The 23,971-nt window shown below is 45.9% G+C and overlaps 1 protein-coding gene across 15 annotated transcripts in view; it reads right to left on the reverse strand.

Annotated features, from left to right (window-relative positions):
- SLTM (SAFB like transcription modulator) overlaps positions 1–23,971 on the reverse strand; it is a 133,188-nt gene that overhangs the window by 16,647 nt on the left and 92,570 nt on the right. For all 15 annotated transcript variants that reach the window (XM_077263843.1, XM_077263846.1, XM_077263836.1 and 12 more), the window contains 7 exons: positions 23,748–23,857; positions 22,139–22,288; positions 21,952–22,058; positions 21,709–21,866; positions 21,321–21,412; positions 3,069–3,232; positions 2,545–2,725 (listed from right to left, as the gene is read on the reverse strand). In XM_077263843.1, coding sequence (XP_077119958.1) covers positions 2,545–2,725; positions 3,069–3,232; positions 21,321–21,412; positions 21,709–21,866; positions 21,952–22,058; positions 22,139–22,288; positions 23,748–23,857 — 962 coding nt within the window. The remainder of the gene's footprint in view (positions 1–2,544; positions 2,726–3,068; positions 3,233–21,320; positions 21,413–21,708; positions 21,867–21,951; positions 22,059–22,138; positions 22,289–23,747; positions 23,858–23,971) is intronic.

Here is a 23,971-nt window from a genome sequence, read left to right on the forward strand (position 1 = left end):
TCCTTCCGAGCTCAGCTGCCGGCCTCCACGGTGATTCCAGGTCCCCAGCTGTACTGCGCATGCGTCATCCGGAACGCACGCCAACCAGCCTGGGACCTAGATTCTGGCACATAATCCGGTCGCCATCCTGTTCCGCCTTCCCACGCAGCTTCCCGGAAATGCTTCAGCGCCGCCGACCCCGGGAATCCGGCCACGCCCCTGGAAGTCGTCACCTCTGACCGGGCGCCGGACCGGAAGTCAGGGGAACGACGCCAGCACCGACCGCACATGGAGCCCGAGGGAGCGTCGGACACCGCAGCCGCTGTCTCAGAGCCCCTTTGTGAGGGAATAAGGCAGGCCATGGGAGCCACACAGCTCAACCTAGTTGCGGAGTACCTCCGTCGGGATCCAGCAACTCTGGGGAGTCTTCACTGCCAGACTCTCGAGGCCAGAGCCCCCTCCAGGAGGATGGGACCGCACTCAGGAGCTCCTGCTCCACCAAGACCTGACTTCAATCAGGTAAAAATCCAATCTTCTGGAGAACTCTCTCCTCCGTCTGTCCCTGATAGGGACAGGAAAAACACTGAAGGGTGGAGGTGGGGAGGGGCTATTTAACCTCTTCTGTGTTCCTGTCCCTATCAAGGATATGAAGAGCAACCTCCTTGTGGTGCGGTCATGAGGGACGACCTGGAAATGATTAATAACACACAAATGCCTGTAAAAGAAATACAGATCTGGGGTTAGATCCAGGTCCACCTCCTACAGACACTAAGCAAAAACTGAGTTGCCTGGTGCCTGTCGGAGGGTGTATACTGCCGGGGAGGAGCAACTACTTCTTTATTTGCATAGTGTCAGCCTCCTAGCTACAGCAGCATACACCCATGGTTACCAGTGTCCCCCAATGAAGCGAGAAAGAAATAAGCTGTTAAGATATATGGGCGGGACACAGATCTCAAAAGAATCTGCCTCCAGAGATTAGTTTAAATTAAAGGGGCCATTACCAGTGTGAGACATGTAATGACAGACAGTCTGCTCTCCGGATGTCACGGCAGAGATATGCAATTATATAACAGTACAACAGTGCTGAGCTTTCTCTCATTACAAACACATTTGCAGCTGCAGTTGTCCTCTCAGTGCTTCCAAGTTTCATCTCACAAGCAGCCAGTGTGGAAGTGGGGGAGCAGATTAGCTGAGCTGACAGAATTGTTATGTGGAAATGCCATTATGCTCTCACAAAATACCATTTAATTAGTTTAATACAGAAAAGTGTCAGTCATTTGTAAAAACACTTATTCAATTATCAAAAAACATTGCTAGTGGGATGCTTGTGGACAATGGCAGTTTCCGGTGTACAAACGATTCTACGGGTCACAATATAGATAGTAAAATAGAGAGTCCCGTAGAAGCATTTCTACACATGAAGACCATCAATCACACATTCCCAGAAGTCCACTACCAATGTTTTTTTAACGGTGATTAAACAAAAGTATTTTTTAATCGATGGCGAGTGCCACGCTACACGACACTGGACAAAAACATTGCACATACTTCATCTAAGTTGAGTGCCATAAGGTCCCCGAAACTTTAAAAAAAAATTTTGACCGTGCAATCTGGTTTTGTCAGAAAAATGAATAAAACGATACCTTATGACCCTCAGGCCAATTTAGACAGCTTTAGAGGGTTTATTCTTCTAGCAGATTCCCTTTAATAGAGGTTACGTAATATTTATTCACACTATATTTAATATATTCTCTATGTGGTTATACATTTTTAGTAGATTATGCCTGCTGAATATTTAGCTCTCTATATTCGCCAAAACAGAAATGACTTATGTATGGCCGTCTGGGAGGCCAATGCACGGTCTTGGGTATATACAAGACTGCCTCTAATAGCAGGAAATTAGACATCTCTAGGCAAATCCTCAATCACAGACACTGCACTGAGGGCAAAAGTGGATGATAAACAACCTCTACAGTCTAACCTTAACTATGCTGCCTGATTAAGCCACCCATCGCTACTTCTGCCAATCCATTCACTAGCTTTTAATTCGCCAGCGAATCCAGTTTAAAATTCTAACAATGACTTACAAGGCCATCCATATTCTGTCTCCCTCATTTTATGCCACATACGTAAAAGTCAATTCGCAAAACCTCTTCTCACCTAACACCGATTTTTCCCTTAGCATCCACCCATCCTCCAGAATTTGATGCCTCAATCTGATTAGTCTTCAGGTTGCATCTAAAGGATCCAAACGTGGGAGAAAATCTCTTTAAGAAAGCCTACACCCTGCAACAACCTTACTGGCAACTCAGTACCACCAGAGCTGCTCCAACCCCTGACCTAATGACTACTTTCTAAATGCCAAGTAGATTGTAAATCCGTGAGGGCAGGGACCTCTCCTCCTCTATATCAGTCTGACACTACAAGTTAGTTTACTGTAATTTATAAATGTGTTATATTGTATGTAAACCCTCTCCACATGAATTAAAGTTAAAAATGACTCTACACACTTACGTTTTACACTGGAGCGCATGTGTAACAGACTAGGCAGAATCAAATGCTCACCTGCTCAATACGAATACGCTCTTTCTCGAGACGTTCTCGCTCCATTCTTTCCCGCTCCAACTTCTGCCTTTCTATTTCTAATCTTTCTCGCTCTCTTTGCAAGCGGTCAAGTTCTTCACGTTCACGCATTATGCGATCCCTCTCTCTGTCACGGCGCTCCCTCTCAGCCATTTCTCTGCGCCTAAATTGCATATATAAAAAACGGATTTACCCATTGCTATACATTTTACAAACAATTAGTAAACATAATAAAATAATTGGGCTAGAATAGAGCAAATTAAATTTATTAAATATAGAATTAAGACACTTGAGGCCTCACTGTCACATGAACTGTGTTTATGTAACCTTTGTTCTAGGGATAACGAGTTCAGTTTCAAACACAACATGGCCATGTTCATATAGTGTAAAAACTGGACCTTCAAATCACAAAAATGTGTTTGGTCATTACAACGAAAAATATCTGAGTCACTGCGATCAGTGTTCCAAACTGAAAACAAATGGTTAGTTGTGTATATACACGTTACCTCCGCAGCTCCACTGCCCTGTGATATCGCTGTAATCTCTCCAGACGTTCAACGTTTTCTCTTAGTTTCTGGGCTTTCATTTTGTCAAATGACACAATATCCTTTTTATCCCGGAATTCATGGAATTTTGGCTTATTTGGGATAAATCTCTCTCTTGGTCTCATCTAAAATGCAAATTAAGTAAACTGAATCAGTCTTCAAAATATCTTACATGAAAATTGTAAATATTTGTTTTCCACACAACTAGATAATTAGAAGAGATTCAATGTTTAACCCCTTAACATCCAATGACGGGCATAGCCCGTCCTGGCAGGGTGACAGTTCCGGCACCAGGACGGGCTATGTCAGGCCAAGAAGTAACCACCTTGGGGCGCTCGATGCTCAAACACACAAAGCAAAAAAAAATGCTTCATCATCAAATCACCGAACAAAAAGTAGAATAAAACACGATCAAAAAGACGAATGTAAATAAAAGGAATATCCCTGAAAATGTCATCTGGTCCCACAAAAAAACAGCCGCCATACAGCTCCATCAACGGACAAAAAAAAAAAAAGTTATAGCTTTCAGAATAAAGTGATGAAAAATATTTTTTCTCTAGAAGTATTTATTGAAAGCACCAAAACATAAAAAACTATTTAAATGGGGCATCGCTGTAATCATGCCGACACAAAGAATAAAGTTGCCTTATGCTAGGTTCACATTTGCGGTTGCTTCAGCAGCGTTTCGTACACATCCGCATGGCAAAAGCATGATAACGCTGCGTTTTTTATCCGCATCAACTTATGCATGACGGATAGAGAAAAAAAACCCGCAACGTTTGCACGCGTTTTTGCATGCGTTGGCACTGTTTATGAGCATGCGTAAGCATGAGTAAGCAAGTGCGGGCGAACGCATGCACCTGCGTCTACAATGTTAAAGATAGGAAATCAAGACGCATGCGGATGTATGCAACAAACGCTGCGGACACAACCACAAATGTGAAACTGGCCTTATCAATTTTAAACACACAACTAAATTGCTGGTGTTTGTCCTCCACAAAAATCAGAATAGAAAGTAATCCAAAAACATTGTGACTGAAAATGTTTTTGTCAACTTGTCACGCAAAAAATAAACCCTCACATAACTATCAATGGAAATTTGTAAAAAATTGTAGCTTAAAATATGGTGATGCATAAACTTCTTCCAATAAAAAGCATTTGTTTTTTTTAAGTGAGTGACAGCAGCCAATCATAGAAACCCGATATAAGTCTGGTATCGCACAGACCCAAAGAGTAAAGTCATCTAATCACTTATACTACACAATGAATGGAAAAAAATAAAACATCTTCACCTGCTGTGGATTTGTTAGTTCTGTCTCACGAAATTTGCGAGTTTACCGTGCACTCACACCGTGGTTTCCGTGTAAATCGCTGAAATATGCGATTCAGACAACCGACTGCATAGGATTCCCTATAATGAGGCAGATGGAGGCACTGTAGACGCCATAGAACCTGCGATTCAGCTGTGTCCCTCTTTTTAGGCATGCATAAAAATGTGTTCCACCATAGTTTGTGCACCTCTGAAAGGACAATGCTGAACAGAGGCCAGACGGAGTCCAGAGTAACTCTGCTGCCTCAATGATTGAATCCCTCGGGGGTTTCATCTGTCACGTCACTTGGGAGATTTAGATGGAAACCCCAAAGTAAGTTCTCTGCATAGAGCGCTGTATAAATGTGTTTCCAAACGTTATGCAAAATGTTTCCAATAAAAGCTTCCACTCAATCCACTAAAAAAAGCAAGTCCCCACTCAGGTCCGTCATCTGTTAACAGAAATTTAGGGGGCTTCCATGTTACTGGTAGTACAAAAGCTCTGGAAAAGCAAAATGGCCCCTTGCCCCCAAAAGAAATTCAGCGAATTCTGCACGCTCAAATCTAAATCTGAGCCCCAGTGTGCATAAACCACCTTTAGCGCTCACATTTGGCAGGGGTATAATTTCCATAATGGGGTCACTTGAGGAAAAGATAATGCTCTCTAGCACTTAGGGGCTCTGGATATGGAGTCTGCAAACTATTCTAGAAAAATCTGCGCTCTAATAGCGCTCCATCCCTGCCGAGACTCTACGTATGGCTAAGAAGTGCTGTACAGCCACGTATGGGGTAATTCTATATTCAGTAGAAATTGTGAGAAATTCTGGTGACCATTTGTGTGAAAATGTAATTTTTAATTTTAACAGCTCTACGTTATAAACTTATGTTTAGCACCTGGGTGTTCAAGGTGCTCATCAAACATCTAGAAAAGTCTCTTGACGGGTCTAGTTTCCAAAATAGGGTCACTTGTGGGGGGTTTCCACTGTTTAGGCACATCAGAGAATATCCAAAACGCGACATGGCCTTCGGTCTCGATTCTAGCCAATTTTAGGTTCAAATTATCAAATGGTGCTCCTTCCCTTCCAAGCGCTGCAGCTAAAAGAGTGGTCTTCCTCCACACTGGGTACGAGCGCACTCAGGAGAAATTGCACAACAAATATTGTGGTTCATTTTCTCCTGATACCCCCTCCCTTGAGAAAATTAAAAAAAAATTGCTTTTGGAGTAATATTTAGTAAAAAAAAAAAAGTTAAAATGTTCATTTTTTCCTTCCACATTGCTTCAGTTCATGTGAAGCACCTGAAGGGTTAATAAATAGCGATGAGCGAAAATAGGGATTTTTGTGTACTCACCGTAAAATCCTTTTCTCCGAGCCAATCATTGGGGAACACAGGACCATGGGTGTTATGCTGCTGCCACTAGAACGACACTAAGTTAAGGTACCTTCACACTCCGCAACTTTACAACGAGAACGACAACGATCCGTGACGTTGCAGCGTCCTGGATAGCGATCTCGTGTTTGACACGCAGCAGCGATCTGGATCCCGCTGTGATATCGCTGGTCGGAGCTAGAAGTCCAGAACTTTATTTCGTCGCCGATGACCCGCTGTCATCGCTGGATCGGCATGTGTGACGCCGATCCAGCGATGTCTTCACTTGTAACCAGGGTAAACATCGGGTTACTAAGTGCAGGGCCGCGCTTAGTAACCCGATATTTACCCTGGTTACCATTGTAAAAGTGAAAAAAAAAAAAAACGTACATACTCACATTCTGATGTCTGTCACGTCCCCCGGCGTCCACAGGGTTAAAACTGCTTTCGGCAGGAGCGCTGCTAATATGCACGTGCTGCTGCCGAGAGCTTCCCTGCACCGAATGTGTCAGCGCCGGCCGTAAAGCAGAGCACAGCGGTGACGTCACCGCTGTTACTGCCGGCGCCGCTGACACATTCAGTGCAGGGAAGCTCTCGGCAGCAGCGCGTGCATTAGCAACGCTCTTGCCGAAAGCAGTTTTAACCCTGTGGATGCCGGCGGGGAACGTGACAGACATCAGAATGTGAGTATGTAGTGTTTTTTTTTTTTCTTTTACAATGGTAACCAGGGTTAATATCGGGTTACTAAGCGCGGCCCTGCACTTAGTAACCCGATGTTTACCCTGGTGCTACAGGGGGACTTCGGCATCGTTGAAGAGTTTCAACGATGCCAAAGTCGTTCACCTGATCGTTGGTCGCTGGAGAGAGCTGTCTGTGTGACAGCTCCCCAGCGACCACACAACGACTTACCAACGATCACGGCCAGGTCGTATCGCTGGTCGTGATCGTTGGTAAGTCGTTTAGTGTAACGGTACCTTTAACACAAAGAACAGCTCCTCCCCTGCAGTATACACCCTCCTGCTGGCTCTAAGTGAACCAGTTTGGTAACAAAGCAGTAGGAGCTTAACATTTAACAAGGATGAACTGTGTCAAAACCAAGTTAACACAGAAAACCAAAGCCATAGGCTAACAGGGTGGGTGCTGTGTCCCCCCAATGATTGGCTCGGAGAAAAGGATTTTACGGTGAGTACACAAAAATCCTTATTTCTCCTATGCCTCATTGGGGGACACAGGACCATGGGACATCCTAAAGCAGTCCCTGGGTGGGGAACAACCAACTGGAGTTGCTCCTTGTACCAACAAGTTACAGATGAGGCACTGCCGCCTGCAAAATTCGTCTGCCGACAGACGCATCTGCCGAGGCCTGAGAATGGACATGGTAATGTTTTGTAAACGTATGCAGGCTAGACCAAGTGCTGCCGATGCCTGGTGCCGGATGGCCCAAGATGCACCCACTGACCGAGTAGAATGAGCCTTAATCCCTGCGGGGACGGGGTGACCTCTAACTCGGTACAACTCATGGATAGCTGAACGAATCCACTTGGCTATCGTTGCCTTGGAAGCGGCTAGACCTTTCCCCGGCCCTTCCGGGAGCAAAACAGGGCATCTGACCTGCGGAAAGATGCCGTCCTCGAGACGTATCTCCTAAGAGCTCTCACTAAATCCAGTTTGTGAAGAGCCTTCTCGGTGCGATGTACTGGTGCCAGGCAAAGTGAAGGCAAGACAGTTTCCTCATTGAGGTGGAAAGATGAGACAACTCTCGGTAGAAAAGACGGGGATATTCTCAGAACCACCTTATCTTGATGAAAAATGAGAAAAGGAACTTGACAAGACAAAGCCGCCAGTTCTGAGACTCTTCGGAAGGACGTAACTGCAACCAAAAAAGCAACTTTCCATGACAGAAATGAAAGGGAAACCTCCGGCAGAGGTTCATAAAGGGGCCTCCTGCAAGACTTCGAGGACCAAATTAAGGTCCATGGTTCCAACAGCATCTTATAGGGCGGCACCACATGGGAGACTCCCTGAATGAACGTCTTTACCTGTAATCTGTTGGCAAATCTGCGTTGGAACAGGACTGACAAGGCTGAAATCTGCGCCTTGAGAGAACTAAGGGCGAGACCCAAGTCCAAACCCGATTGAAGAAATTCGAGGATGGAAGGAATGGAAAATTCTAGAGGAGAGCGTCCCCGGTCTTTGCACCATGAGAAGACAGTCTTCCAAATGCGATGATAAATACGCATAGATGTAGGCTTTCTAGCGCTGATCATAGTAGAAATGACTTACTGAGAGAAGCCTGCCTGTGTTAGCACCCAGGACTCAACGGCCATGCAGTCAAACACAGGGCCTCAGAGTTCTGGTGGTAAATGGGGCCCTGGGACAACAGGTCTGCGCGATTCGGTAATCAACAGGGGACATCGGCAACTAGTTGAACTAGTTCGGCGCACCAGGCCCTGCGCAGCCAGTCTGGCGCAATCAGGATTACTGGTATCCCCTCCGCTCTGATCTTCTTGATGACTCTCGGTAGTAAGGGAAGTGGGGGAAATATGTACGAAGTCAGAACTGCTGCCACGAGTGAACGAGTGCGTCTGCCGGATCGTGGGACCGAGCTATGAAAATCGGGAACCTTGGAATTTAGCCGTGAGGCCATCAGATCCACGTCCGGGGTTCCCCAACAACAGCAGATCTGGTGGAAGATCTCCGGATCGAGAGACCACTCCCTAGAGTCGAGACCTTGACGGCTGAGGAAATCCGCCTCCCAATTCTCCACTCCCGGGATGTGAACCGCTGAGATCATTAAGCGGCTTTCCTCGGCCCAACGGAGAATGTGGCTACCTCTGTCATTGCTGCCTTGCTGCGTGTTCCCCCTGCCGGTTGATGTATGCCACGACCGTGGCATTGTCGGACTGAATCCTGATGGGACGACCCGCCAGGAAGGGATGAAATTGGAGGAGCGCCAACCTGATTGCCCGTATTTCCAGGATGTTGATCGGCAGGCGTGCTTCCTGGAGAGATCAGCTGCCCTTAGCAGTGTGATGGTGGAACACCGCTCCCCTGCCTAGAAGACTGGCATCTGGTGTCACAACTAGCCAATGTACTGGGAGAAAGAACCTCCCCTTGATTCAGGGAGTACCTTAAGGTCCACCACCTGAGAGACTGACTCGCTGGGGAAGGAGGAAACGACGATCGAGAGAGAACGGGTTCCTGTCCCACACAGCCAGGAGGGCATGTTGTAAGGGGCGGAGGTGTAACTGAGCGAATGGGACCGCCTCTATGGCTGCTACCATCCTGCCGAGGGCTCTCATACAGAAACACAGAGAGAGTGTGAGATTGGGAGAGCTGCTGAGCTTCTGCTGTAAGACAGATCTTTTCCGGGGGAAGAAGTGCCAACCCCTGGGATGAGTCCAGTATCATTCCTAGAAAGGAAATTCGCTGAGCAGGTACTGGGGAAGATTTTTTTGAAGTTTATGTTCCAACCCAGGCGAGAGTATCTATTGTGATGTCCACGGCCTCCTTGCAGGTGCGGAAAGAGGGGCCCTTGATGAGGATATTGTCTAGATACGGTAGCACCATCACACCTCGGGTATGAAGGATGGCCACGGCAGCTGGAGCAACAAATTGAAAGCCATCTTCCTGAACTGCAAAGCGAAAAAACCTTTGGTGAGAAGGTAAAATAGGAATGTGGAGGTACGCGTCCTGGATGTCTATAGACGCCAGGAACTCTCCTTTCTCCATGGAGGCAATAACATAACGAAGCAATTCCATCCGAAACCGTTGCGCCCTGACGAACTAGTTCAGCAGTTTTAGGTCCAGTATGGGCCGTACTGTACCGTCCTTCTTTGGAACAATGAAGAGGTTTGAATAAAAACCTTGAAACCTTTCGCTTTGAGGGACCGGAATAATAACTCCGTCCTTTCTCAGAGAGCTTATAGCTTGGAAGAACTCTGATGCCTTTGCTCTGGAAGGAGAAGACAGGAAAAAAATTTGTTGGAAGAGAGAATTCTATCTTGTATCCAGAGGACACTAGGTCGCGGACCCATTCGTCGTGAACGACCGAGAGCCACGCGTCGCAGAAGGAAAGCAGGCGGACGCCTACTTTGAGGGTGCCCTCCGGATACCGCAGGGAGTCATTGTGTGGGAGACCTGCCCGGTCTGGACCCCCTGGATCCTGACTGCCTAGGCCTGCCTCTCCAAGAAGGGGAGGGTTTGTAAGAGGTCTGAGGACCTCTAGCCCTACGTTGTGCCCGGCCAGGTCCGGAAGATGTGGAAGTTGAGGACCAATTTGAGTTGTAGTGGAAAAAATCGAGACCAAGCCTGCAGCTGCTGGTTCCGAAAGGGCCGAAAAGGTCTCTTGTGGAAAAAATTTACTCTTCCCTCCAGAGGCGTCGGAAATTAATCAGTCGAGCTTTTCGCCAAAAAGGCGACCGCTCTGATATGGAAGAGAAGTCAATGACTTTTTGGAAGCAGAATCCACCAGTCCCCGAGCCATGAAGACCTCCGGATGGTGATGGCGTTTGCTGCTGCTTGCAAAGCACAGTTAGCAGCATCCAGAGACGCGGTCACTACAAATCTCCAGCTCTGGCTATCTGAGTAGCGAGGTCTGCTATCTCGGGGGGGAAGATTGGTATCCAGTACCGCTGCAGACAAAACTTCAGCCCAGTGGGTCATAGCCTTAGCCACCCACGTAGCGGCAAAGGATGGGAAGAGTGCGGCTGCTGAGGCTTCAAAAGCTGAGCGCGCCATATTGTCGATCTGATGATCGGTTGGGTTTTTAATCGAGGCACCCTCCAAAGAGGTAAAGACAGATTTAGTAGCCAGGCGTGATACCGGAGGATCTACCGGGGGAGATTGCGACCAATCTTTTCTTAGATCCTGGGCAAAGGGATATTTTGATTCCATGGGCTTCTGCCCTGTGAATCGTTTATCTGGACGGATCCTGTGAGATTCAACGATTTCCTTAAATTCGGGATGAGTGGCGAACACTCCATGAGCTCGTTTGGTCCTCTTAAAGGACACGGCATGATCCGTTTTAGAAAAGGTTCCTCCTTAAGCTTTAAGGTCTTATTCACTGACTCAAGAGTCGAGAGTCTCCTGAACGTGATTAAATTCCTGATCTAGGGATGTGTCAGAATCGTCCTCTGAAACAGGTTCTCTACTAGCCCCAATGGAAGGGGAGCGAGAAATGGAGCTCTCAGAACCCGATTCCCGGTGATGGTCTGGGGATATGGCATGAGTCCTTTGCCTGGAAGAGCGAGACCTCCTTGGCAAGGTACGACCCCTAGAGTACGAGAGGTTGTGACAATCGGAAGCGTCGTCCGTTAGAGTGCCCTGGTTAGAGGGAGGGTCTCGGAAGGAGTCTAACGCTTTTGCCAGGGATGCCACAGACCGGGTAAGGGAGCTCACTGGGTTCGGTATCAGTAACAGGTGGGTCCAGAACAGTCACCGGTTCACAAGCTGTATACAATGCAGTATATTGTGACCCCGGGGTAATGAGACCTTCCAAGAGGTACATGCAGCGAAGAACACTGGGTTTTCCCAGACTTTTTGTGAGGCCTTGAAAGAGACATAGTAGCCTTGAGGAGAGCGCTTACTAGCAGAAGAAGGGTTAAGCTATGTTCCTGCAGCTTACCCAGGTCTTGTGTCTTGAGTCCCCAGGGGAGGTCCGCAGTGTATGGTCCTGAAGGCTGTGATTGGAAAAGCTGGAGCAGCACTGCAGCATCAGCCCTGTGGGTGTCCCAAGATGGCCGCTGAGATCTGTGCGAGCGCTTCACAGGGAACAAGAAGCGCCAAGAAAGATGGGCTGCGGTAATTGCCGGAGGCCGTGCCCAAAAACTCCGGCCTGTATGAAGGGTAGAAGCTGGGGACTAAATTTAAAAACTTGCGGTTGTGGCGTTGCGACCGCTATTAGTTGCATTCCTCAGCCGCGCTCCTTTATTGAAAAGCAGCGCTGCAGACCACCCACGGACCTGAGCTTTAGCCCTGTAGAGGTGCGGACCTTCCATACCCCGAGGACCAGGACCCCCCAGCACCTCGTCCCCCTTAGTGTACTCACGGTAGATGCGGTGGGCCGGTGCTCAATCCACCGTCGCCATAGTCAGGGAGGGGGTGGAGAGCTTCTGCCGCCTTGCGTCATCCGCTATATCAGTGGTGATGCAGTGGGGTCTGCACGGACGCCATACATATTATGTCCGGCTATGCACCTGGCTCCAGGAGAGGTAGATGGAGGGCTACTCCATGTGGTCGCCGGCTATGGAGGGGGGAGATCGGAACGCGAAGGAACCGTCGCCCGTAAGGTGAGCTCAGGGCTGGCATCCAACGTTGCAGGAAAGGATACGTGAGGGACGCTCTACGTACTTGCCTGTTGATGATTCGGGGGAGATCGAAACCTAGAAAGGGTCCGTCGCCCCCATTCGCTTTAAGAAAAAAATAGAATAAAAATAAAAAATGAAAATAAAACACGGTGGGGTCTGAAAACAGACCCAAGTGCCTCCTACAGACACTAAGCAAGAACTGGTTCACTTAGAGCCAGCAGGAGGGTGTATACTGCAGGGGAGGAGGTATTCTTTATGTGTTAACTTAGTGTCCTCCTAGTGGCAGCAGCATAACACCCATGGTCCTGTGTCCCCCAATGAGGCGTAGGAGAAATACTCGTTACTCGAGATTTCTCGAGCACGTTCGGGTGTCCGAGTATTTTTTAGTGCTCGGAGTTTTAGTTTTTCTTGCTGCAACTGAATGTTTTACATCTGATAGCCAGCATAAGTACGTGTGGGGGTTGCCTTGTTGCTAAGGAATCCCCACATGTACTTATGATGGCTATCAGATGTAAATCATTCAGCTGCGGCAAGAAAAACAAACTCCGAGCACTAAGAAAATACTCGGAGGACGCCCGAGCACGCTCGAGAAACGAGTATATTCGGTCATCACTATTAAACTTCTTGAACGTGGTTTTTAGCACCTTGAGGGATGCAGTTTTGTTTTGTTTTTTTCACCATGGTCACTTTTAGGCATTTTCTGCCATATAGGTCCCCAAAGTCACTTGAAATGTGAGGTGGTCCCTAAAAAAAACAAAAACTGGTTTTGTAAATTTTGTTCGAAAAATGAGGAAACAAGATAAACTTTAAGCCCTCAACATACTAACAATAAAAAAAATATCTTTAAACAAAAATGGTGCTGAGATAAAGTAGACATGTGGGAAACATTATTTATTAACTATTGTGCGACAAAGCTGTGATTTGGGGGCATAAAAATTAAAAGTTTGAAAACTGAAATTTTCAAAATATTTGCCAAATTTATGTTTTTTTCCCCCATAAATAAATGCAAGTAATTTCGAAGAAATTTCACCATTCTAAAGTAAAATCTGTAAAAAAAAAACAAAGAACACATTCTCAGAATCAGTGGGATCCGTTGAAGCGTTCCAGAGTTAACCACATAAAGGGACAGTGATTAAACACCACTGGATCAAATATAATATAACTCTATATTCAACATAACACCACAACCCCTTATTGTAAATTAATCACATGAGGTAAAGAGTTTTTTCAAAGACAATATTTATTTATACCAGACAATTCTTTAATATAGAACTAGAGTACCACAAACCAAGCAGGTTTAATGGAGGAATATAACCAGGTATATTTATAAATAGCACTTACAATATAAATAAAATGTGAAAACTACCATAGTAGATGTCATGTATATCCTTATATTATATCCTATTTTCCATATCAAATGTTATATATAATAGACTAAACAGGATAACTGACCCTCCAGGTAAAAAAAGCAAGCAAAACTAACTAGGGCCCACTCCAATACAAAAGACCAATTTCCCTGGATAATCATTAGGACTGGTATACAGATTTATAAAAAACCGGCCAGTGCCATACAAAGACAGTCCCTACCAAGGAAACAGGGCGTTATATTTAAACCAGTTAGGGGACCTAAGTCAGCAATAACTTACTTAATAGATGAATTTAGCCTGGTATCTCCACCTGCCGCCCGTCCTAATGATTATCCAGGGAAATTGGTCTTTTGTATTGGAGTGGGCCCTAGTTAGTTTTGCTTGCTTTTTTTACCTGGAGGGTCAGTTATCCTGTTTAGTCTATTATATATAACATTTGATATGGAAAATAGGATATAATATAAGGATATACATGACATCTACTATGGTAGTTTTCACATTTTATTTATATTGTAAGTGCTATTTATAAATATACCTGGTTATATTCCTCCATTAAACCTGCTTGGTTTGTGGTACTCTAGTTCTATATTAACCCCTTAACGACCGCCGATACGCCTTTTAACGGCGGCCGCTAAGGGTACTTAAACCACAGCGCCGTTAATTAACGGCGCTGTGGAAAAAGTGAATAGCGCCCCCCAGAGTCGGATTTTCTCTGGGGTCTCGGTTGCCGAGGGTAGCCGAGACCCCAGAGAACATGATTCGGGGGGTTTTTACCGACCCCCGAGTTGCGATCGCCGGTAATTAACCGTTTACCGGCGGTCGCAACAAAAAAAAAACAAAAACGCGATTTGCCGTTTAATTTCTCTGTCCTCCGATGTGATCGCACATCGGAGGACAGAGAAATGTGGTCCCCGATGGCCCCCAATAGCCCCCCAATACTTACCTACCTCCCCCGGTGCTCCTCGTGTCTCCCCATGGGCGCCGCCATCTTTTTTCCGGGAAAAAATGGCGGGCGCACGCGCAGTGCGCCCGCCGCCCGGCACCCGGATGTTCTTTGGGGTCTCGGCTGCCGGGGGTAGCCGAGACCCCAAAGAACATGATCGGGGTCGATTTGCACCGACCCCTGCTTTGCGATCGCCGGTAATTAACAGTTTACCGGCGACCGCAAAAAAAAAAAAAAGCGATCAGTTATTTCTCTGTCCTCTGATGTGATCGCACATCAGAGGACAGAGAAATAGGGGGATTCGGGGACCCTATCATACTCACCCGGGGTCCCTGGGTCCTCTTCTGTCTTCTCCTGCCAGCCGGCTTTTTCATCATGGCGGGCGCATGCGCAGTGCGCCCGCCATCTGCTGCCATCTGCCGGCCGGCAGGAGAAGACAAGTTGGGGCTAAAATTAGGGTTAGGGTTAGAGTTAGGGTTAGGGTTAGAGTTAGGGTTAGAGTTAGGGTTAGGGTTGGGGCTAAATTTAGGGTTAGGGTTAGGGCTAGGGTTAGGGTTAGGCTACTTTCACACTAGCGTTTTTTGGCTTCCGTCGCAATGCGTCGTTGGAGAAAAAACGCATCCTGCAAAAGTGCTTGCAGGATGCGTTTTTTCTCCATTGGCTTGCATTAGCGACGCATTGCGACGGATTGCCACATGTCGCATCCGTCGTGCGACGGATGCGTCGTGCTTCGGCGGACCGTCGACACAAAAAAAACTACATGTAACTTTTTTGTGCGACGTGTCCCACATATTTCAGTGCCACGTGCCACGTATTTAAGTGACACGTGCCACGTATCAAAGTGCCACGTGCCACATATTTCAGTGCCACGTATCAAAGTGCCACGTGCCACGTATCAAAGTGCCACGTGCCACATATTTCAGTGCCACGTGCCACGTATCAAAGTGCCACGTGCCACGTATCAAAGTGCCACGTGCCACGTATCAAAGTGCCACGTGCCACATCTTTCAGTGCCACGTGCCACGTATCTAAGAGACACGTGCCACGTATCAAAGTGCCACGTGCCACGTATTTAAGTGACACGTGCCACGTATTTAAGTGACACGTGCCACGTATCAAAGTGCCACGTGCCACATATTTCAGTGCCACGTATCAAAGTGCCACGTGCCACGTATCAAAGTGCCACGTGCCACGTATCAAAGTGCCACGTGCCACGTATCAAAGTGCCACGTGCCACGTATCAAAGTGCCACGTGCCACGTATCAAAGTGCCACGTGCCACGTATCAAAGTGCCACGTGCCACGTATCAAAGTGCCACGTGCCACGTATCAAAGTGCCACGTGCCACATCTTTCAGTGCCACGTGCCACGTATTTAAGAGACACGTGCCACGTATCAAAGTGCCACGTGCCACATATTTCAGTGCCACGTGCCACGTATTTAAGTGACACGTGCCACGTATCAAAGTGCCACATATCACGTATTTCAGTGCCACGTATTTAAGTGACACGTATCACGTATAAGTGCCACGTGTCACGTATTTAATTGCCACATATTTAAGTGCCACGTATCAAGATTTTCCATGGAGAACAGACACATCCAGAGATATGTCTGCTCTCCACGGCTGCAGCAACACACTGACAGGAGCCATAGTTCCTGTCGGTGTGTCACTGCGCATGCGCGAGCGAGTTTACCGGCGGTCATTGACCCCGGCACTCTCGCTTAACGGCAGTGCTGCGTGGGAAAGTTCAACGCAGCTGTACTGCTGTTAACCGAGACGCCGGAGTCATTGAACTCCGGAACAGTACGCGATACACTGCTAGGAGCTTCGCTCCTGGCAGTGTATCGCCGGAGAGCAGCCGATCAGCGTGGGACACTCGTTTTATGGATTCTGCGGACAGGGAGTATGAATTTGGTTTATTATTTTTGGATTTTTTCCTGGAGGATCGAGGGCTTCGCCTACAAGTGTGCTGTTGGTGAGTATATACTCTGTGTTATATGTTGTATGTACTGTGTGTCATGTATGTGTATTGTGTGTAGGTGTTTTGTGTAACTTTACAATTGTGCTAAGTCGCCGGACACAGGGACAACTCTCCCATCCTAATACCGGATGGGAGTAGTAGTCCCATACGGCGACTTAGCACAATGGTGGCACTAGCGTCGCATGGGGACACACACACGCGCACACACACGCACACACACACACACACAGAAGGACTCCATGCTGCTTCACTGGGGGGCGGGGGCTTCCCTCTTCCTGTCCGACGTCACGTCCGGTCCTGGGTGTCAACCCCTCCGTACAAAGACGCCGACACCCAGGACAAAGGCGCTGTGTGTGGAAGGTAATATGGGGCCCTAGGGGGATACGCAGACACGCCGCTGCGTAAAGAATTGACATGTCAATTCTTTTTACGCCGGCGTGTTTGCAGACAAAAGCGCCGCGTTTTTTTGCGGTGTGTCTGAACGGCAAAGTGAATTTCTCATTCACTTTGCCGGCAGACGAAAATGACATTGCGCATTTTTGAAAAGCGCCCGCAAAATAGCGCTCAAAAATGCTCTATGTCTGAAAGTAGCCTAAGGCTTCTTTCACACTTGCGTCGGTACGGGGCGGTCGCAATGCGTCGGCCCGATGTACCGACGCACGTTGTGAAAATTGTGCACAACGTGGGCAGCGGATGCAGTTTTTCAACGCATCCGCTGCACAGTCTATGTCCTGGGGAGGAGGGGGCAGAGTTACGGCCACGCATCCGCAGAAATGGCGGACGCGACGTACAAAAAAAAGGTTACATTGAACTTTTTTTGTGACGACGGGGGCTAAAGTTATGGTTAGGGTTGGGGCTAAAGTTAGGGTTGGGGCTAAAGTTAGGGTTAGAGTTGGGATTAGGGTTAGGGTTTGGATTAGGGTTGGGATTAGTGTTACGTTTGGGATTAGGGTTGGGATTAGGGTTAGGGGTGTGTTGGATTTAGGGTTTTGATTAGGGTTATGGTTAGGGTTGAGATTAGGGCTGTTTTGGGGTTAGGGTTGTGATTATCGTTAGGGTTGTGATTAGGATTATGGATCGGGTTGAGATTAGGGTTAGGGCTGTGTTGGGGTTAGGGTTGGAGTTAGAATTGGGGGGTTTCCACTGTTTAGGTACATCAGGGGGTCTCCAAACACGACAGCCAATTTTGCGCTAAAAAAGTCAAATGGTACTCCCTCCCTTCTGAGCTCTGCCGTGCGCCCAAACAGTGGTTTACCCCCACATATGGGGCATCAGCGTACTCGGGATAAATTGGACAACAACTTTTGGGGTCCAATTTCTCCTGTTACCCTTGTGAAAATAAAAACTTGGGGGCTAAAAATCTTTTTTGTTGGAAAAAAATATATTTTTTTATTTTCACTACTCTGCATTATAAATTTCTGTGAAGCACTTGAGCTTTCAAAGTTCTCACCACATATCTAGATAAGTTCCTTAGGGGGTCTAGTTTCCAAAATTTGGTCACTTGTGGGGGTTTCTACTGTTTAGGTACATTAGGGGTCTGCAAACGCAACATAACGCCCGCAGACAATTCTATCAAAGTCTGCATTGCAAAATGGCGCTCCTTCCCTTCCGAGCTCTGCTGTGCGCCCAAACAGTGGTTTACCCCCACATATGGGGTACCAGCATACTCAGGACAAATTGGACAACAACTTTTGGGGTCCAATTTCTCTTGTTACCCTTGTGAAAATAAAAATTTGGGGGCTAAAAAATCTTTTTTGTGGGAAAAAAAATATTTTTTATTTCCACTACTCTGCATTATAAACTTCTGTGAAGCACTTGGGCATTCAAAGTTCTCACCACATATCTAGATAAGTTCCTTGGGGGGTCTATTTTCCAAAATGGGGTCACTTGTTGGGGGTTTCTACTGTTTAGGTACATTAGGGGTCTGCAAAGGCAACATAACGCCCGCAGACAATTCTATCAAAGTCTGCATTCCAAAATGGCACTCCTTCCCTTCCGAGCTCTGCCATGCGCCCAAACAGTGGTTTACCCCCACATATGGGGTGTCGGCGTACTCAAGACAAATTGTACAACAGCTTCTGGGGTCCATTTTCTCCTGTTACCCTTGGTAAAATAAAAATTTGGAGGCAAAAAGATCATTTTTGTAGAAAAAATGCGATTTTTTTTATTTTCACGGCTCTACGTTATAAACTTCTGTGAAGCACCTGGGGGTTTAAAGTGCTCACCACACATCTAGATAAGTTCCTTAAGGGGTCTAGTTTCCAAAATGGTGTCATATGTGGGGGGTCTCTACTGTTTAGGCACATCAGCGGCTCTCCAAACGTGACATGGCGTCCGATCTCAATTCCAGCCAATTCTACATTGAAAAAGTAAAACGACACTCCTTCTCTTCCAAGCTCTGCGGTGCGCCCAAACAGTGGTTTACCTCCACATATGGGGTATCGACGTACTCAGGAGAAATTGCACAACAACTTTTGTGGTCTAATTTCTCCTGTTACCCTTGTGAAAATAAGAATTTGTGGGCGAAAAAATCATTTTTGTGAAAACAAATGCGATTTTTTATTTTCACGGCTCTACGTTATAAACTTCTGTGAAGCACTTGGGGGTTCAAAGTGCTCACCACACATCTAGATAAGTTCCTTGGGGGGTCTAGTTTCCAAAATGGTGTCACTTGTGGGGGGTTTCCACTGTTTAGGCACATTAGGGGCTCTCCAAACGCGACATGGCGTCCGATCTCAATTCCAGCCAATTCTGCATTGAAACAGTCAAACGGTGCTCCTTCACTTCCAAGCTCTACGGTGCGCCCAAACAGTGGTTTACCTCCACATATGGGGTATCGGCGTACTCAGGAAAAATTGCACAACAAAATTTGTGGTTAAATTTCTGTTTTTACACTTGTGAAAATTAAAAAAAATGGTTCTGAAGTAAAATGTTTGCAAAAAAAAGTTAAATGTTCATTTTTTTCTTCCACATTGTTTTAGTTCCTGTGAAGTACGTAAAGGGTTAATAAACTTCTTGAATGTGGTTTTGAGCAGCTTGAGGGGTGCAGTTTTTAGAATGGTGTCACACTTGGTTATTTTCTATCATATAGACCCCTCAAAATCACTTCAAAGGTGATGTGGTCCCTAAAAAAAACATGGTGTTGTAAAAATGAGAAATTGCTGGTCAACTTTTAACCCTTATAACTCCCTAACAAAAAAAAAAATTGTTTCCAAAATTGTGCTGATGTAAAGTAGACATGTGAGAAATGTTATTTATTAACTATTTTTTGTGACATATCTCTCTGATTTAAGGGCATAAAAATACAAAGTTTGAAAATTGCAAAATTTTAAAAATTTTCGCCATATTTCCATTTTTTTCATAAATAATCGCAAGTAATATCGAAGAAATGTTACCACTAACTTGAAGTACAACATGTCACGAAAAAACAATCTCAGAATCAGCGGGATCCGATAAAGTGTTCCAGAGTTATAACCTCATAAAGTGACACTGGTCAGAATTGTAAAAATTGGCTCGGTCATTAAGTACCAAATTGGCTCTGTCACTAAGGGGTCAAAGAATTGTCTGGTATAAATAAATAAATATTGTCTTTGAAAAAACTCTTTACCTCATGTGATTAATTTACAATAAGGGGTTGTGGTGTTATAAAGGGACAGTGGTCAGATTTCAAAATTAAGGCCTAGTCATTAACCTACAAAGTGGCTTCGTCCTTTAAGGTACCTTCACACAACAATTTCGTTAACGATATCGTTGCAACGTCACGCTTTTGGTGACGTAGCAACGATCCCGCTTAACAATCTCGTTATGTGTGACAGCGACCAACGATCAGGCCCCTGCTGGGAGATCGTTGGTCGTAGGGAATGATCAGGACCTTTTTTTGGTCGCTGATCACCCGCTGTCATCGCTGGATCGGCGTGTGACGCCGATCCAGCGATGTGTTCACTTGTAACCAGGGTAAACATCGGGTTACTAAGCGCAGGGCCGCGCTTAGTAACCTGATATTTACCCTGGTTACCATTGTAAAAGTTAAAAAAATATAACAGTACATACATTCCGATGTCTGTCACGTCCCCCGTGTCAGCGCCGGTCGTAAAGCAGAGCACAGCGGTGACGTCACCGCTGTGCTCTGCTTTACGGCTGGCGCTGACAGTCAGTGCGGGAAGCTGACGGGGGGACTTGACAGACATCGGAATGTGAGTATGTAGTGGGTTTTTTTTGTTTGTTTTTTTTTACTTTTACAATGGTATCCAGGGTAAATATCGGGTTACTAAGGGCGGCCCTGCACTTAGTAACCCGATGTTTACCCTGGTTACCCGGGTGCTGCAGGGGGACTTCGGCATCGTTGAAGACAGTTTCAACGATGCCAAAGTCGTTCCCCTGATCGTTGGTCGCTGGAGAGAGCTGTCTGTGTGACAGCTCCCCAGCGACCACACAATGACTTACCAACGATCACGGCCAGATCGTATAGCTGGTCGTGATCGTTGGTAAGTCGTTTAGTGTAACGGTACCTTTAGGGTTTAAATGACCATTAGTAAAAGAACAAACATCTATATATATATATAATTGTCTAAGGGTTTTTCTGTCTGTCTGTCTGTCTGTCCTGGAAATCCCGCGTCTCTGATTGGTCGAGGCCGCGACCAATCAGCAACGGGCACAGCATGGCGACGATGATGTCATAATGGAAAACCCGCATCTCTGATTGGTCGAGGAGCGACGGGCACAGTATCGACGTAGATGTCATAATGGTTGCCATGGCGACGATGATGTCAAAGGTTGCCTCGACCAATCAGCGACGGGCACAGTCTGCCGCGAATTCTGGAATCATCATTGTCCATATACTACGGGGACATGCATATATTCTAGAATACCCGATGCGTTAGAATCGGGCCACAATCTAGTTATAAATAAACATGAAAAACCCTGATGGTAAAACTTACCTTGTCAAATCTTCCTCTTCTCATCTGTGGCCGCATGAAACTCTGATCGCCTTTTGTCTGGTCTATTACCACCATCTGACCTGGGCTTTTGCCTACAAGTATTTTAAAAAACATTGCATTACTATAAAAATAATAAGTCACCCCTTCATTGTTTTAGGGTCTACCATTCTATGGTAATAATTGCATAGCGTCATAGAAATCTCTAATATGCAGAGGTCTGAGCTGCTTCTTCCCCACCCAAATATAATATTAAGATTAAATTCTGCCTACTGCAAAAGGTAAAGGCCGCCAAGAGGCTTACTGCACACCATCACTGAGTTTGAGTAAGCTGCCCGTAGTGGGAAAACTGGGCAACCGCTGGGTGAAGCACAATTTAAACTTTTCTTACCTGGCTGTTTCCTTTCTTCATTTTTGTCTCCATGATCGTGGGCAGAACTTCCAGCTTTATCACCACTATCTTTACTATCCTTCTTGGAATCTTTACCATCTTTTTTATCAGAAGTTTGGTCAGATTTGTTGTCATCTCTCTTAGAAGAACTTCTGGGCCTTAGCAGAAAGAAAATTATCACTTTAAATCCCAAATTGGTGAAACCAATATAGTTCATACTAAAATCACAAGTGGGATTCTTACCTGCTACTCTTGTCTCCACCAGATGATTTCCTGTCACCAGAAGTTCTGCCAGACCCAGTTTTCTCATCGCCTTCTTTCTGATCTCTTCTTGAAGGATCACTCTTCCACTGGAGTGGAATAAAAATGATTAATGCAAGTCTTATAGTTTAGGGAGAGCTACTCAAAGTACAACTAGAAAACAGGGCACCTTTTCCACCGATATCTGCTGGCCATGCAATTCTGTGCGATGTAGGTGAGAGATACATCTGGAAACATCAGAACTACATGACATCGTAACAATCCCATAGCATTTTGCCCCTGGACTCCTTGCATTGGTAACTACTTTGGCACTCAGAACCTGGAGGGATAAAAATGAAATATATGATAAAAAAAAATGGAAACACTCATGAAATATTGATATCAACTTGCATTTGTGACTTTTCTATAGTTTTACTAAATGTGAAAGTTCAGATGACCATAGATAAGATAGCAATCGAACACGAGTTCACGCCAACAAGTCTTCCTGACTCAGCCATACACAAGCTCCCTTGGACCAGTAGAGCATGTGTTTTTGAATGGGGACCGATGAACAGGCGGCTGCTAAACACCTCCCATGGAGAATAAATGATCAAGGCACCATCCACCTGATGTATGGAGGAAAATGTATTCAGAGACTATATAGCACCTCCGTTCATCCTAATGTTGGTGATTTGTCAGTGAACTCTCCATAACCCTGTAATTGGGAGGTTACACTGCTTAAACAAAACCTGTCTTTGTAATAAAAATAATCTGATTTGCAAATGCTGAGGTGGTAAAGAAGAAAATTGGTATAATTATATTCAAAGTCATTTTTGGGTCGGTTTCTCAATATGAATGTCTTCTAATGTTAGGACAAATCTGGTTTGATTGTTAACGAGTAGTGATGAGCGAGTATACTCGTTGCTCGGGTTTTCCCGAGCATGCTCGGGTGGTCTCTGATCATTTGTAAGTGCTCAGAGATTTCGTTTTCATTGCCTCATCTGAATGATTTACAGCTGCTAGCCAGCTTGAATACATGTGGGGATTCCCTAGCAACCAGGCAACCACAACATGTACTCAGGCTGGCTAGCAGCCGTAAATCATGCAGCTGCACCAACAAAAACTAAATCACCAAGCAGTTACAAATTACTCGGGAGACCAGCCGAGCGTGCTCAGGAAAACCCGAGCAACGAGTATACTGGCTCATCACTATTAACGAGTATACGCATGTGTCACAGAGAAAAAAACAACAGCAAACTATCTGGTGTTTTCAATATGGCTTATTTGTAAGGGTAAGTGCACACTTTCAGGAATTGTCAGCAGTTTGGAAGCAGCACATATCCGCCGAGTCTAAAGCGCTGCCGTCTATTGAACGCAAATGAATCCACATGTGTTCATTGATCCGTGCAGATTCACCAAGTCCAATACATTGTATGGGTGACATTAATTTTGTGGGGACTTGTGTCTCCGCAAGACAGACATGCTGCGGTCTGGAAAGATGTGCTGCATGTCCGTCTCCACAGGTGATACGCAGGAGTCACTGCACGCATAGTGGACATGGGATTTCTTGAAATATCCACTACGCTGTAACATCTGGACGCTGCGGGTTGGATGCTCGCAAGTACGTAGCCTCCAACCCGCAGCATTTACTGATAGTCCGCACATACCCTTTGGAAGCCCCAAAAGACTCTGCAGTAAATACCAATACCAAAAATCTGCATATTGCCATTAACCTGAGTAAATAAATGTCCACAAGAACAAAATTACATCCTGCCATAATTAGCAGACCCTTCACATACCTTTCCATATTTCCCAAAAAGATTCTTCAAATCTGCAGCCTTTGTATTAGATGAAAGTCCACTGACCCAGAGATTCCTTACTGAGCTTCCACTTGTGCCACTATTACTTCCTTTAAAACAGGATTTCAGAATTATAAATGGAAGGCAGCATTTCCAAAATAGACAAGCTATACAAGGTTGTGCGGTATGGAGTCTTTACACAACTTTACGGCTGGTGAAAGGCT

The sequence above is a fragment of the Ranitomeya variabilis genome, chromosome 5, assembly GCF_051348905.1.
Source record: "Ranitomeya variabilis isolate aRanVar5 chromosome 5, aRanVar5.hap1, whole genome shotgun sequence".
NCBI lineage: Eukaryota > Metazoa > Chordata > Amphibia > Anura > Dendrobatidae > Ranitomeya > Ranitomeya variabilis.